The 16,245-nt window shown below is 56.7% G+C and overlaps 1 protein-coding gene across 2 annotated transcripts in view; it reads right to left on the bottom strand.

Annotated features, from left to right (window-relative positions):
* OBSCN (obscurin, cytoskeletal calmodulin and titin-interacting RhoGEF) overlaps positions 1–16,245 on the bottom strand; it is a 173,910-nt gene that overhangs the window by 56,556 nt on the left and 101,109 nt on the right. For both annotated transcript variants that reach the window (XM_063671646.1, XM_054467038.2), the window contains exons 56-66: positions 15,906–16,172; positions 15,544–15,816; positions 14,683–14,955; positions 13,787–13,983; positions 13,523–13,598; positions 6,983–7,255; positions 6,118–6,393; positions 5,347–5,634; positions 4,925–5,206; positions 3,841–4,214; positions 848–1,718 (exon numbers count right to left, since the gene is read on the bottom strand). In XM_063671646.1, coding sequence (XP_063527716.1) covers positions 848–1,718; positions 3,841–4,214; positions 4,925–5,206; positions 5,347–5,634; positions 6,118–6,393; positions 6,983–7,255; positions 13,523–13,598; positions 13,787–13,983; positions 14,683–14,955; positions 15,544–15,816; positions 15,906–16,172 — 3,450 coding nt within the window. The remainder of the gene's footprint in view (positions 1–847; positions 1,719–3,840; positions 4,215–4,924; positions 5,207–5,346; positions 5,635–6,117; positions 6,394–6,982; positions 7,256–13,522; positions 13,599–13,786; positions 13,984–14,682; positions 14,956–15,543; positions 15,817–15,905; positions 16,173–16,245) is intronic.

Below are 16,245 nucleotides of genomic sequence, written 5' to 3' on the forward strand. Positions count from 1 at the left end.
GGGAGGAAAAGGGAGGTAAAGCAAAGATAAAGACTGTGTGGCCTGTAAGTCCAGGAGGAGTAGGTGAGGGATTTGAAGCAAGGGAGAGGCTCAAAATTGGAGAGAAGTTTCAAGAAATAACACTGTGGGTCATTCATCATACCCTCTTTAACATTCCTAGAGAGACACAAGCGAATAAGGAAATGGCTTTTTAACTACTCCTAGATGCTGGAATGGGAAATGGTATACAGACTGGACCATGAGTGCAGCATTTTATACAGGTTACATTTCAGAGTCTCATTTTAAAAAAATTCTAAAGAGTGAATACAAACGACCTTCGAACAACATGCATTTGAACTGCATGGGTCCACTTATATGTGGATATTTTTCAACCAAACATGGATCAAAAAATACAGCATCTGTGGGAGGCAAAACCCTGTATAGGGAGGGCTGACTTTTCATATATATAGGTTCTGCAGGGCTGATTTGGGGACTTGAGTATGTGTGGATTTGGGTACACATGAGGGTTCTGAAATCCATCCTCTGTGTATATCAACGTACAACTGCATTCCCATTCTCATTTCACAGATGTGAAAGCTGAGGTACAGAGATGCTAAGCAGCTTCCCCCAAAGCACACAGCTAGTAAGAGACAGGGTTGAGGTTCAAATTCAGCTCTATTTAATCTCAAAGTCAGGGCTTTTCACACCTCAGTGGGCTGCACCTGCGAAGAGCCCAGTGGTGGGCACAGGTAACCCCTTGAGCTTGCAGCAGACTCTGGCCACGACTAGCCTGGATCCTTCTCCCCTGCCTCTCCCTGCCTCTGCACCCTGGCTCGTGACCCCAGACCGAGGCAGTGTGCAGACTCACCGGCGTCAGAAGTCAGTAGGCTGGGCAATGGCTCTGGAGGTACCACAGGAGCGGGGGTCTCTTTGCTGATGCGCATCTCTACTCTCCGAGGTCCCTGTTCCACCAGCTTGATCTCCACCCCGATGCCCAGTGTGGCAAACATCTCCTGGAAGCGAGTTACCGCCTGGCGGGCCTCAGTGAGCGCCTCAAAACAGATGCAGATGAAATGCTCATCTTCGCGGTATGTCTGCCAGTCCACGGGCTCCTCTGGCTCTGCAGGGCCCTCTTCTGCACTCAGGAAGAGCTCCTCGTCTGAAACTTCAGTCGAACTTTTGGTGCGGAAGAGCCGGTGCAGCCGCCGGGCAGCCCGGCGGAAGGCATCGTCCAGCTCACCCCCAGAGGAACTCTCGGCTTCACTCTCTGTCCCACTGACCACCACACAGGCACTGTGGGCCACCTGGCCAAACTTGTTGCTCACCTGACAGGTGTAGCAGCCAGCATCAGCACGGCCCAGGCCAGTGATCAACAGAGAGCAAGTGCCATCCCCAAGCTGGTCGATGTGATGGTGCCGCCCGTCGGTCAGCTCCACACCATCCTTCAGCCAGCGGGCTCGCACATCTGCCTTGCTAGCCACAACACACTCCAGCCGCAGGGCATCCCCCACCTGTGCCTCGGTGTCCCCAAATGTGTGGGAGAACACGGGCCCTTCCTGCTGTTTCATCTCCTTCCGGACCTTGTAGCCCTTAAAGGCGGCCTGGATCTTCACAGCTGCCTTGTCCATTGAGGGATCACCCAGGTCTTTGGTGCTCAGGTCTCCCAGTGGTGGGCGCACAGCAGCCAGTGGCTCCTGCTGCTGCTGTGGCTTCACAGAGGGGGCTGCTGGGGCCCCAACCTGTGGGCACAGAGCCTGACGTCATGGTGAGATAGGGAATCTGAGGCCAGGAACAGGGCATGACAGGTGTCGAACACATGGCAAGGGCAGCTCCAGGTCTTGCTCCAGTATGCCCTTTTTCCTCCTACCAACTGGACCCACACTAGCTTCAATTGACCTAGATGTCTGACAGCACCTTCCAAAAAGCAAGCCCACTTCCTGGAAATCGCTTTACACAGTCACTCAGACCAGGATGAACAGGGTTGTGAAGAACACCATAAAGAGACCAGTTCCAACTCTTCAGGCAAAAGTTTTAACGGTCAGATGTGTATATGAATGGATGGACACAGGGTGGATGGAGAGATACATCGATGAATGGTGGTTGAATGGGAGAACAGGTGGATGGACGGATGGATGGATGAGTGAGTGGGTGGGTGACTGGTGGATGAGTGAATGGTTAGACAGATGGTGGTATGGAAACAGGCTGAGAGATAAACAGACAAACAGGTGAACAAGTACAGGAATAGATCATGGACGAATGGTGGATGGATGGGTGAATGAGTAGGTGGATGGATGATAAACAGCAGATGGATGGAGTTATATGGTTGTATAGGTGGGTAAACAGGCTGACAGATAAATGAATGAACAGGTGAACAGGTGCAGGAGTGGCAGATGGATAGTAGATGGATGGATGAATGGAATGGAATGGAAGGATGGTGGGTGGATGGTAGATAGATGGATGAATAACAGGATGGTGAGTAGATACATGAATGGATAGTGGGTAGACGGATGCATGTCAGATAGGAGGATGGGTGAATAGATGAAAAGAAGGAAGAATGGAAGCATACATGGACGGACAAATGGAAGGATGGTAGATGGATGATGAATGGATACAAGCATGGATGGACAGATGGAAGGATTATGGACAGATGGCAGAATGGTGAATAGATGATAGATGGATGAGTATGTAGATAGCAGATGGGTGGATGGATGACTAGATGGAAGGAGGAATGTGTGAATGGATGGATAGATGGTGGATGGATAGATGGAAGAAAGGAAAGAAAGATGAACATATGGATGAATAGATGGCAGATGAATGAATAGATGAAAGGAAACAAAGATGGACACATAAATAAATGGGTGGATGAAAAGAAGAAAGAATGAATGCATGAATGGATACATGGATGGATGGATGGATAGAAGGAAGAATAGACAGATGCATGGATTGAAGGATGGATGGTGGACAGACAGAAGAGAATAAATGCATGCATTGATGGATGGATCGTGTATGGATGGATGGAAGGATGGATGAATGGATGGATGGATGGATGGATGGTAGATAGATGATGCATAAACAGATGAAAGTAAGGAAAGACAGATGTATAAATGGATTGATTAGGTACAAGGATGGAAGATGGAAAAACGGTTGCCTGAATAGATGGATGGCAGTTGGATGAATTAAAGGATGGGTGGATGCATGGATGGATGGATGCATAGATGGATGAATGGTGGATGGGTGGATGGGTGGATGGAAGGAAGGATAGGTGGATGGATGCATAGATGGGTGGATGAGTGGTTTAGATGGATGGATGCATGAATGAATGGATGAATGGTGGATAGATGCTTGCATGAACAGATGGATGAATGGTAGGTGGATGGATGCATGGATGGGTGGATGAATGGTGGACGGATGCATGGATGGATGGACAGATGAATGGTGGATGGATGGATGAACGATGGCTAGAAAGATGCATTCATGGATGGATGGATGAATGGTGGATGGATGGATGGATGGATGCATGGATGGGTGGATGAATGGTGGATGGATGCATGGATGGATGGATAGATGAATGGTGTATGGATGCATGGATGGATGGATAGATGAATGGTGTATGGATGAATGGATGGATAGAAAGATGCATGGATGGATACATGGAAGGAAGGAAAGATGGACGAATGGATGCATGGATAGATGGATGAATGGCAGATGAGTGGATGAATGGAAGAAAAGATGGATAGATGAGTAGATGCATAGATGGGTGGATGAATGGCAAATAGATGAATAGTGGATGGAGGGATGGATGGATGGATAGATGGTGAAGGTCTCAGACCTCTCCTTGCAGGCCAAGTTGGGGGTGCTCACCTTGCTGGCCAGTGGTGAGGTGCCTGGCCTCCCAGCCTTCTTGAGGTAGGTGACCAGGGAAGGGGTGCCTGCCCGGGACTCATCATCAGAGCTGGTGTGTGAGAGGTCAGCATCTCCAGTGCGTGCCAGCTCATCGGCCGTGGAGTAGCCTTCGGAGAGATCAGGTGCCACCTCCTCTGCCTCCTGTGGCAGGCGCTGTGAGCGGCCGTCCTCCTCAGGCAGCTCGCTAATGGAGTCCAGCGTGGGCTCACGGCTCATGCGACGTTTCCGAGCCAGGGCCTCCCACAGTAGATGCAGGTCACCCTCCTGGGCTGCCTCGGGGGGCAGGCTGGGCTGAGGAGGAGCCTCATCCACAGAGGCTGGGCTCAGTGCCACTGAGGAAGGCAAAAGACCAGTCAGTGGGATAGTTCAGAGCCATCACCCCAGACCTCAGCTGCTTATCAGTATATAGCTGGGCTGTGGCCTTGCTAGGCCTCTCTCCCCACCTGGCACTAGCTACTTCAGATGGCACAATCTTTGCAAGTCTCAGAGCCCCTCAGCCTCAGCTCCCCCACTTTGAGTGGGGCCTCAGTCTACCTCCCTGCATAGGGTATGTGATGACCGGAACAGGAAAGGACTCTGCAAAAGCAAATTGGGCTGATTTGAGCCCTTCTAGCCCTGCTTCTGGGATAGAGTGCCTAGACTCATGGGGGTGCTGGCTGCCATGCAGGGAGGATTAGGCTCAGAGTTCAGGGGACAGGCCTCAGAGTGTGGGAGGGATCGGAACACCAGGGGTTTCAGGGGGTTCAGAGTACAGGGGATGTCTGTGTGCAGGGGCCCAGAAGCTTAAAGGGACCAGAATAGGAGAACCAAGGGCTGCACCACCCAGGACCTGCTCAGGGACAGGCAGCCTGGCCTAGGCCATCAAGGCTCTGCAACATGGGGTTTGCTGCATCTCCCTATGGAGCCTCAGTCTCTCCCATGTGATGGGGTCCTCAAAAGGACCCTCAGCCCTTCCCTGAGAGAGCCTGTGAGACGAAGGCCAAGCTGCACCCCCACACCAGAGCTCCCCACCCTGGAACCTGGAAGGAGAGGGACAACGCACCCTGGAAGGTGGCAGCCGCGGGGCAGGTGGAGCCCTGGGCCAGGCCACAGTGGTACTCGCCCTGGTCTTCTGCCGTGAAGCCCCTGATCACCAGCATCTGTTGCCGACCCTGGGAGACCACCTCGAACCGCCCACTGGGCTGGATGCGCTCCGTTCCCTTGTGCCAGATGACCTCGCCAGCCTCAGCTGCCACCTCAAGCTCCAGACAGACATCCTCACCAGCTGCCACCTGCCGGCTCTCAGGGGCTGAGGGCTGGGGAGGCACAGGCTTCGGTGGCTCTGCTGGGGAACAGCGTCCATGGACAGAGGACAGGCCCCATCAGCAAAGATGCACCCAGGGTGCAGGCCCCACCCCTGGGGACCCCTCCCTCCTCCAGCTTGTGGGGGCTGTGAACTCCCCAGACCCCAGTGAAGCAACTCACCAAGTCGCACTGTCTGGGGCAGGTGAACTGGTTCCCCGGCACCCACAGGGCCCACAGCTGCCACACGGAAGCGGTAGGTCTCCCCGGGGGCCAGGCCATCCACCACACACTCGGGTCCAGGCACCAGCTCGTGGCACAGCCGCCACTGGCCTGTGGCCCCCTCCTTCACCTCCACGCGGTAGCCACAGAGACCACCGCCTCCATCACTCATGGGAGCTGCCCAAGACAGTGTCACAGTGTGGCTGCTGCGAGCCACCACCTCAGCATCCTCTGGGGGATCAGGGAGGCCTGGGGAAAAGGGGGACCGGTCAGGGGGGTGGCTCCCTGTCAGCACCAACACTCCCTCTGGAAGCCACTGGGCTGTGATACTGGCTGCAGGTGCATGTCACATGGAGACTATATGTGCCCAGAGCCCACCCAGCATGGAGAGCCCCTGGCAGTCTCTGTACCTCCTGTCTCCCCAGAGCTGGGCTCAGATCTACATTAGGAGTCAGGGGAGCTGAGGGGGAGATGGGGCAGGATGAAGGGACCTTGACCTTAGGAATCCACAGGGTGGTAGGCTCATGCATGGTTATGCCTGGCCAAGAGCAACCTCCCAGACTCCCATGGTCAGGCCCATATCCGCAGGCAGTCAACCCCAGGCTCTGGAGTGGGCAGATGCTGCAGATCGCAGCCCAGGATGGTCACCCACGCACTCGCGAGCTCTGGAGGTGGGGCGCGCCCCAGACCCGACCTGCAGGGGAGGGAAAAGGGAGCTCGCCCACCACCCACCCAGCACGGTGAGCCGTGCAGAGGCCACGGCGTCGCGGCAAGCGAAGGTGACCTCCCCGGCGTGGTGGGGCTGGGCGCTGCGCAGCAGTAGGGCGTGGTGACTGCCGTCGGCGGTGACAGTCCAGTCGCTGTCATCTGGCTGCACCGCCGCGCCATTAATGTACCAGGACGCCTCTCCCACGGGCACCGCCTCGCTGAGTGTGCAGGTGAAGTGGGCCTGCGCGCCGGCCCGGACCGCCGTGTTTTTCAGAGGCTTCAGGATCTCCAGGCGCCAGCCTGCGGGTGTGCCCAAGGAAAGGTTGTGAGGGCAAGGGCCGGAGCAGGGCCTGGGCTTCATACCCTCGCTTCATCCCACCTGCGTGGGTGGGAGGGGTCTGGGAGACCGATGCTCCCCACCTGCAGCCCCAGCAAGCCCCTCTCCCGAAGACAGCCCAGCCTCCCGCGGGAGACACCTCTCGTCTGGCCCCCAGTCCTGCCTGCCTTCAACCCAGCCTCCTGTGGGTCCCAGAGACCAACAGGTCCCCCTCCTGGCTCCGGAGGGCCTCTGGTCTCAGCGCAGGGCGACCCACACCGTTCCACCCCTCCTGGGCCTCGGCCCCGGGGGCTTCTACCCACTGCGGAGCGGGTGGCTCCCGGCCTCAGGTGGGAAGGGCCAGCCCCTGGCGAACCCTGCCCCTTGTGCCGTTCCCAGGGCCTCAGCCCCTCTGCAGCTCCAGCGGCCCAGCCTCCTGCGGGAGGGTCTCGGAGACTAACTGACGTCCCCTCTGCAGCCACAGCCCCCAGCCCCGCCCCTTCTGCCGCCCGCCCACCGCAGTCTCTAGTGGGAAGGATCTGACCCCGCCCCGCACCGGCACAGCGCAGTCACCTCGGACCGTGAGGAACGCGGATGTCACCATATCCCCAGCCAGGAAGGTCACCCGGCAGCTGTCTTGTGGCCGCAAGTTTTTGAGCAGCAGCAGGTGGCGCAGGCCATTCTCGAAGAAGACCACCTCGGCGTTCTCCGAGGTGCGCACGGGTTCGTCATCCAGCAGCCAGGTGTGGGCGGCCACCTCGGGCTGGGACAGCTGGCACTCGAACAGCGCCTCGCCACCCTCCAGTGCCTCCACATTCTCCAGCCCCCGCACCACCGTGTTCTTGGCTGCGGGGAGAGGGAGGATCAGACCATGCCCGTGCTTCCAGGGTCCCAACGTCCCTTGGGAGTGCCCTGAAAACTACAAAAAGCCAAACAAAATGCCCCCTCCCCAGAAGCTATGTGGAGGCGAGCACTCAGCGTCCAGGGTGGAGCCACCCGTGCCTGCCTCTGTGGTCACCCAGCACTCCCCCACCACCACCACCATGCCCTGGCCACTTTGGCACTGGGCTCCTGACCTCACAGGTGAGAAACCTCACAGGTGTTCACAAGACTAGAAACTCGCCAACGGCACAACCAGGCTCAAACACAGTCATGAGGCTCAGAGCCATGCTTTACCCACCATGGCCCTGCTGCAGCTTCAGGGTCTGGAAACATCCCCCTTTCTCTGCACCCCCAAACAGAGCTACCAGACCTGCTGCCTGGTCCCTGGGATGCCATGCTCAGACTCACAACAACCAGAGACCTCCTCCCTAATCCACTGCCCTCCACTCTCCCTTCCCTTTCTAATTCTCTTGTGGGTTCACGTGTAGGAGTCTCGAATTTGGCCACACATTCTTCATGGAAGCCACAAGTTCAGCAGCTGTGCATGCCGTGCCTACCCACAGCTCAGCTCCTGGTGCAGCAAGCTTGCCACCTACGGGGTCTGTTCCCACCTGTCCGAGCCACCTGTGTCCCAGCGCCACCGGACACTACCTGCCATTCCACTATCACTGCACAGCCCAAGCTGTGCCAAAGCTGCCCCAGGCCTGGGGCTGCCCACCAGGCGGCCTCACCTTGCACTTGCAGCAGGGCCACTACGCGGGTGCCCGCAGCCTCACAAGAATAGATGCCACTGTCACAGGGCAAGGCCGGCCTGAAGGTCAGCCTGGCCACGTTCCAGTCCTGCTCTATGATGACACGGTGCCCATCCGTGCGCACCTCCCGCTCGTCCATCTTCCACGTGGCCTGCACGGGCCGTGAGTACTGGCAGAGGAGCTCGGCCGAGCCACCCTCCTCCACGGCCAAGTCCTGCATGGCACTGACCACCTCCACCACGGGATCTGTCGGCCAACATGCCGGACACACATCAGCCCCCAGAGCTGAGCCACTGCAGCCATCCCACCCTCTGCTGTCAGCATTAGAGGCTTCAGCGGCAGCAAGCACAGAGCTGTGGCAGGCAATGGCAGAGCAGTGACTGCCTGGCACATGGCCCAGGGAAGGGGGCCCACCACAACAGCCCAGGGCTATCCACTGCAGACACACCTCACCCCCACCCATGGGAGATAGCACTGTCAGGCTTGGTCTCTTTCCAGGGGGGCCCCTCCTGGTCCCCTTTGCCCCTATCTCCCTCTGGCCCTGGGCACATGGCCCCAACAGGGACACACACCCTCCAAAGTCCCCCTACCCCATGCCCTCTGGCCCTGGCTCAGGAGCCAGAGCCCCAGCCCAGCTCGCCCCTTCTGCAAGGACTCTGCCATCTCTCCTGGGGTCCCCATCCCATCTCCACCGTCCAAATCCTACTCCACAAATGGCTGTTTGCCCCAGGACCCAGGTGAACCTTCCACATTTTCTTTGAGGGTGCACAGGGGGCAAAGGCACCATGTGAGTCACTGGGAGGGGGCTCCCATATGGCCAGCTCTTTCCCAGAAGGGCACAAACCCAGCCTGAGCCCACAGCAGAGGAAGCAGGTGACAGCAGGGGTAGGCTCGGCAGGGGCTGCTCTTGCCTCCATAAGGGACTGGGTTTCATGGCTGGGCATGTGCAGCCAGCAAGGTTGTTGCCAGCAGGGCACAGGTTGGTGTCCAGCTACACCACTCCCTAAGCCCAGACTTCTCATCCACCCTCCATGCCCACCTGTGCCACTGTAGGCAGACAGCATGCATAGAGTGGTGACCACTCTGTGGCCCTGGGGGCCAATCCCTGATCCCAGGAGCCCGCAGGAAGCATACAAAAGTGCCAGCATGGCAGGGGTTCCCATCGGCCAATACCTTTGATCAACAACTTGGCCGTGGAGACCAGGGGCCCTGCGCGGAAGGTGACAGTGCCGGAGTCGGCCACCCCCAGGCCTGAGAGCATGAGGGAGTGAAAGATCCCGTCTCGCACAGCGATGGCGCTCTGGGGGCCATCCTGTAGCAGGGTCCCATCCAGCCACCAGCGGGCCTCCGGCCCACCCGCATGAGACACCTCACAGGAGAACGTGGCCACCTCCCCCGCGAAGACATCCACATTCTGCAAGCCACGTACCAGGCATGGCGCTGCCTCTGCACAAGAGGGTAAGAAGGAGGGCGAGGCTGGGACACCCTGGAGTCCACAGGACTGGGCCACTTTAAGGTTCACTGGTGTGGGGGTGTGGCACAAGAATAGATTGTGTCTCTGCTCCTAAAACCCTCAGAAGTTCCTGAGTGTTCATAATGTACTCCTTTGACTACACCTGAGTTTATGCTAATGAGGTCACTCAGGTAGGGGTCCTGGACAACATCAGAATGGGCCCCTAGAAAGGCCAAGTGTTCAGAGGGTTGGAATTTTCCCACCGTCCCACCTCTAGAAAGGGGAGAGGGGAACAGAGATTATGCTCTATAAAAGCTCTTAAATGAGATTTGATGAGTTCCCACGTTGGTGAAGATATGGAGGTGCTGGGAGCATGGCACGCCCAGAGAGGACATGGAAGGTCTATGCCCACCCCCACCCCCATCCTTTGCCCTTTAAATATTTTCCACATGGCTATTCCTGAGCTGTATCCTTTATAACAGCTGCTCAATACAAGTGTTTCTATGAATTCTGGGAGCTGTCTTAGCAAGTTAATCAAACTCAAGGAGGGGTAGTGGGAACCCCATTTCATAGCTGTTCAGTCAGAAGTGTGGGTGGCTTGGGACTTCCCACTGGCATCTGAAGTGGGGCAGTCTTGTGGGACTCAGCCCTTAATCTATGAAATCTGACTCTAACTCCAAGTAGAAAGCATCAGAATTGAATTGAAGTGTGGACAGCCAGTTGCTGTCTGCTAGAGAATCGCTTGGTGTATGGCCCCCACACATCTGGTCACAGAGTGTTCTGTGCTATGAGTATAATAGAAGAAAAACAGTGAGTGTGTTGTTCTCTAGAATTGGTGTCAGAAGTGGGACTTGGCCAGGCACAGTGGCTCATGTCTGTAATCCCAGCACTTTGGGAGGTCAAGGTGGGAGGACTGTTTGAGCCCAGGAGTTCAAGACCAGCCTGGGCAACATAGTGAGACCCTGTGGAGGCATGTGCCTGTAATCCCAGCTACTCGCAAAGCTGCGGTGGGAGAATCGCTTGAGCCCAGGGGGTTGAGGCTACACTGAGCTATGTTCACATCACTGAATTCCAGCCTGGGCAACAGGAGACCCTGTCCCCTCAACCCCACCAAAAGTGGGACTTGCTAGAATAGCCTTGGGGCCAGTAGTTACTGGTACAGGGGCCACCCTCGGGTCTGCCAGAGCAGGCATCACCCAGACCAGGAGGGTGACCTAGGGTTAGGGAATAGAAATCCACCCTGATCACAGAGGGGGACACAGAGGCCACCCACAGTGAGCCTGTGGAGAGTGGCTCAGCTCCAGCTCATAGACTCGCACCCCCACACACCCCTTCAGAACATGCCTGGTTTCACCCACAGGAGGCTGATGACAGGCACACATGCCCTTCTCAGAAGGCAGAATGGACAAGCTCCAAGCCCCATGGCTGGAGTTCTTTCTGGCATTTGGTGCCTTATCTGACCCAATGTGGGTTGGGAAGGAGAAGCTACAGGGCCTGCTACTGTGAGCGGATGGGAGTTCACCTCAGAAAGTGAGTTCCCTGTCCCAGGGGGTGTGGAAGCAGACGCTTCTTCCATCCCAAGAGGGCATTTTGTCCAGATGTCCTCCAAGGTCCCTTCAGCCCAGAATTCCAGGGCCCTTATGTTGAGTGGCAACTGCTCCCTGCCTGGTCACACAGCAGGGCCCAAACTCAAGGAACTGCCCAGTGCCTGCCCTGTGCCTTCCACACTCTCCTCCTCCCTCCCACCCACCTCTCAGATGGAAACTCAGGGTAGTCACTGCAGATAGGAGAATGTGCCCAGGCTACTGCTGCCCACAGAGTTGAACCTCACACCCCACAGGCAAGGGAGGAAGACAGAACCAAAGGCTTATTCCACCACCTGCTGCCTGGGATCGGGCAACAGAGATGCTGCCCTCCATCCTTGCTTGCCCCTGAGAAACTTCCCAAGACCATCCTGTAAGCCTCCTCACAAAGAGAGAGAAACTGCAGTTGGCAAAGCCCAGACACTTCCATCCCATGGGGTGAGGAAGCATGAGTGGGGAGAACTTACAGAGATACCAGCCACCCATCAGGACAACACCAGGCAAATCACCCTCTGTGCCCACCCAAGCAGGCCCTCCACTGGAAGCCTCTCCATGCTCTTCCTCATGTGCACCACTGACACCCTAGCACCAGCTCCTGGTCTTCCCTTGACTGTCTTCCCCAAGTGCACATCTGACCACCTCCTCATCTTGCCCTACCAACTCTTCATTCTTGTCTCCAGCAAGTTCCCAAGCTCTTCCACCACACCACCTACCTGGGCCTGGGATGGGCACCCATTTACACACCTGTGCCAGGGCCCTCACCAAAAGGTCACAGCCAGGTGTCTGTACATGAGCCAGCTCACCCAGGCTGAGAATACCTCACCTAGAGAGGGGCCAAAGCACAGCCCAGCTCCATGCTGCTCCACACAGTTGCCCACTCTGATGAACACACCAAGCCCCTGCTATCCTGCCCCTGCTCAGGACACCTGGGAAACTTCCCATCTTCATCACTCAACTTGAGGGCACTGGCATCTGGAAACTTTCCCGAACCCACAGGCAACAGAACTGACTGCATCTGTCTCCTTTTAAAGACTTGGGAGTGGGAGGTGGCACCTAGGATGAAGGACACGCTATCTCCATGTCCAACTCCTCCAACAGACTGGGGACCCCCTGAAGGCAGACTGCATCTGGCCCATCATGAGGTTCAGTACTTGGTTAAGGGTAGGAGCTTAGAGGGTATATCCTACAGTGAATTAATGGATAGCAGGTGGATTGTGAGTGTATGATGGATGGTGGATAGATGGTGGATAAATGAAAAGATAGGTGAATAGTGGATGAGTGAGTGATGAATACATGAGTGGATGGGGGAAGGGTAGATGGATGGTGGACGGATGGGTGGATGGTAGATGAATGGAAGGATGGGTGAATGGACAGTGGATGGATAGATGGATAGTAAATGGATGGATAGCAGATGGATCAGTGGGTGGGTGGATGGATGGTGGGTGTGTGAATGGATAATGAATAGATGAATGGATGATGTATAAATGATGTATGGATGGTAAATGTGTGAATGGGCAGATGGATGGATATATGGATGAACAGCGGGATGAATAGATGAACAGTAAATGGATGGATGGTGGATGGGTGGATGGTGAATGGATGGATGGTGGACAGTGAATGGATGGATGGTAGCTGTATGGATGATAAATGGATGAATGGATGGATTACGAATGGATTGATGGACAGACGATAGAAGGATGGATGATAGATGAACGGACGGATGATAGATGAATGGACAGTTGATGGATGGATGGATGGTGGATAGCAAATGGGTGGAAGGTGGATAGGTAAATGGATAAATGGATGAATGAATAGATGGATGATGAGTACACAGAGGGGACCCGTTTGAGACCTAAAGGTAGGACAGTAGGGGAAGAGCACTCAAGAACAAGCACTCAGGGATGACCAGCTCTGGGGGCGAGGTATGACCCAAGCTGAAGGTTCCTAAAATCTTGTTTACATGCTTGCCCAAATCCATACACTTGTCATAGGCATGCTTTTGCATCTGCACCTTTGAGCCTGTCAGGCATGCAGACGTGTATAAACATGGATGCGTTGGCATGTCCATGCATCCGTATCATAGGAGTAGGCGTTTGGAGGGTGGAAGTCAGGAAGGTCCTGCCTCCACCTTAGGGCCTAAGCCTATGGCAGCTGGGCCCCCCATCTCCCTCCCGCAGGTGGCATTAATCCTGGACAGGGACCCCACACACACTCTGGAATTTCTCAAGACTACCTCCACTAGCCTACCCCCCAGTGACCTCTCTGGTCCGTGGCTTCAGTGGCCAGGGATTGCAAAATTGCCAGCCCCAAGACAAGATCACTGTTGGAAGTCTTGGGTTTCTGCCCCCCGCCCGCTGACAGCTGCCAATGGGTAGGATGTTCTGGTGCCCAGGAAACTGGGCATCTGCAGGCAGACTGACCAGTGTGGAAAGGGGTTGCCCACCTGTGACTTTCAGCTGGGCCTCAGAGCTACATGTGCCCACGTGGAAACTGACAGTTCCAGCATCCTCGAGGGTTACCTAGGAAGCAGGGAGAGACATGCTTGGCCCTGGGAGCCCCCATCCCAACCAGAAGGAGCCCAGCCAGCTTGCCAGACCTCAGTGACAGGAGCTCATCACCTCCCCAGCATAACCCCCTGGTGGAAGACCTTCCCGAATGGAGTTGGAAGCATCCCCGTCCTGGTACACTCAGGTCCCAGAGGCCTCACCTTGTGCAGGGTGAGCAGGTGGAGTGCGCCCTGCTCCACAGCAATGTCATTCATCTCGTTGGCCTGCAGGGGCACCCCTCCCAAAGCCCAGCGGGCTTCCTGGCCTGAAGCTCTGGATAGCCGGCACTGGAAGCTGGCATCCTGGCCCTCACTGAGCTGTACATCCTGCAGGGGCTCCAGGATGGTCACCTCAGGAGCTGGACACAGAGGAGGCATGGGTGTCAGCCTCAGCGTCTGAGGTGCCCCCTCAATCAACACAGTCTCATCGTCTCGGGAGTCCATCCCTGGGTATCCTCCCCCAGTGCACAAAGACATGCACATGGGGGCCTGTTCCCAGCTCCCCATTCCAGTTGCAGGCAGAGTCTGCTCTAATGGACGTGGATAGGTGAATGAATCAATGGAGGAATGAATGGATAGATAATGGGTGGATGGATGGGTGGCTGATCAATGGATAAACAGATGGATTGTGGATGGATCGATGGATGATGAATGGATAGTGAATGGGTGGATGGATGGGTGAATGGATAAATGGATGAATGAAAGGATGGATGACAGGTGGGTAAACGGGACTAGTGTGAGAACTAGAGGAGATGGTGCAGATGACTGAGGGCTGGGAGTGGGCTATGGTTTGCAGTGGCCCCCCTGCAAGGGCCAAGACCCAAACTCCAACACTGTGTCAGCCTACTGGAAGCCCATGACAACCCGCCCCACCAGCCTGACTCAGCCCACTCTCCCCTGACATCCTAGGGCCACCCTGAAATGCCAGCTCACAGGTCCACCTCCCTGCCAGGCCCCCAGCCACCAAAGGAAGGAACCTTTGCCGTCTGTCTCCACACCCAGCAGGGCCCGGACATTCTCACCCCATGCAGTCACTGGTGGGGCCCGCCTGTGGCTACCTCTGATGGTGAGCTGGGCAGAGGAAGCATGGTTTCCCAAATGGAAGGAGACAGTGCCAGCGTCCTCGGGCGTCACGCCCTTCAGCCGCAGGGTGTGGATGCGGCCATCCCGCACAGCCACCTCTGTCACCTCATTGCTTTGCAGTGGCAGGCCCTGTAGGCACCACTGCACGCCTGTGGCTCCAGCCCTGGACACCTCGCAGCTGAACTCAACATCCTCATCGGCCGGCACCTCCGCATCAACCAGCCCCCGTACAATGGTCACCTCAGGCTCTGAGGGGTGGGGTGAGATGGTTCCCTTTACCAACCAAGTAAAAGAGCCCAGGCCAAGCTCCTATGCCCCCTCCTCCAGGAAGCCTTCCTGGGCACTCTCACACTCTTCTGCCATGGCCCATCTGTCCCACACGGCTTTTGTCCCCTGATGTGCTCACAAGCACAGATCCCGCTATGACACTGAACTCTTTGGGGACAGAACATGGGCTGGAAGTGTGGGCCAAGAGGGCAGTTGTGTCTCAGGAATGGGAAGGGGTCGTGGGACACTCGACTGCCTGTCTACTCCCACACTGCAGCCAGCTCCACCCTGGCAAGCACAGCAGGGAGGCAAGGCTTGCAGGAGAAACAGGTGGGGGCTCAGCAGGGCACCCACACACTGGCCTCAGGAGTGGGCTTGAGGGGCTGCAGCCTGTTTCCTTGCTGCCCAGGTTTTCTCAGAGAGCCCTGACAGGTACACCAGGAGGTGCCAGGGGTGAGGAGGAAGACAGCGTGAGAGCAGGGGACTCAGATGCACCCAGAAGGCAACCATAAGGGAGTGGGATGGCAGGGAAGGGCTCACCCTCTCCTCTGGGAGGCCCCACCGCTCACCTGTGACCCTGAGGGAGGCAGCAGTTTTCTGGCCGCCTGTCACACAGGCATACTCGCCCGTGTCCTTGGCCTCCAGTTGGTGGATAAGCAGCTCCCGCGTGGCCCCTTGGCTCCGAATCTCGTACTTGGGGCCCGCATGCAGCTCCACGCCCTCCTTGAGCCATTGCACCATGGCCCCCGACTCTGCATCACTCAGCTGACAGCACAGCCGGGCTATGTCACCTGTCTCCTGCTCCAGACTCTGAAGCCGGGTCTTGAACTTGGGCCTGGGGACTGGGGGCGATGCAGGAAGGGATGCTTAGTGCCCCTTGCCGCTGACAGAGTGAGGGGCTGTGGGAGGCAGGGGCTGGTGAGCAGCTCACCACAGACAGAGAGGCTGGCCATGCTCTGCGTGTGGCCCGTGTCGCAAGTGTAGTCACCCTCATCCTCCTGCTCCACTCCGCACACCAGCAGCTCTGCAGCTGCACCATCCTGCACCATCTGGTACTTGGCACAAGGGAAGAGCTGTAGGGAGCCCTTGCGCCACTCCACGCTCGCACCCGCCCGGCTCAGCTCGCAGCGTAAGTGTGCAGTGCCTCCCTCATCCACCTCCTGGGGCTGCAGCTCTCGGAGGAACCACACAGGCGCAGCTGCAGGGGAGGGAGCAGGGCATGAGGGCAGGTCCCTGAGGAGCTATAAGGGGGAACTAACAGGTGTGACACA

The sequence above is a fragment of the Pongo pygmaeus genome, chromosome 1 (genome assembly GCF_028885625.2).
Source record: "Pongo pygmaeus isolate AG05252 chromosome 1, NHGRI_mPonPyg2-v2.0_pri, whole genome shotgun sequence".
Taxonomy (NCBI): Eukaryota; Metazoa; Chordata; class Mammalia; order Primates; family Hominidae; genus Pongo; species Pongo pygmaeus.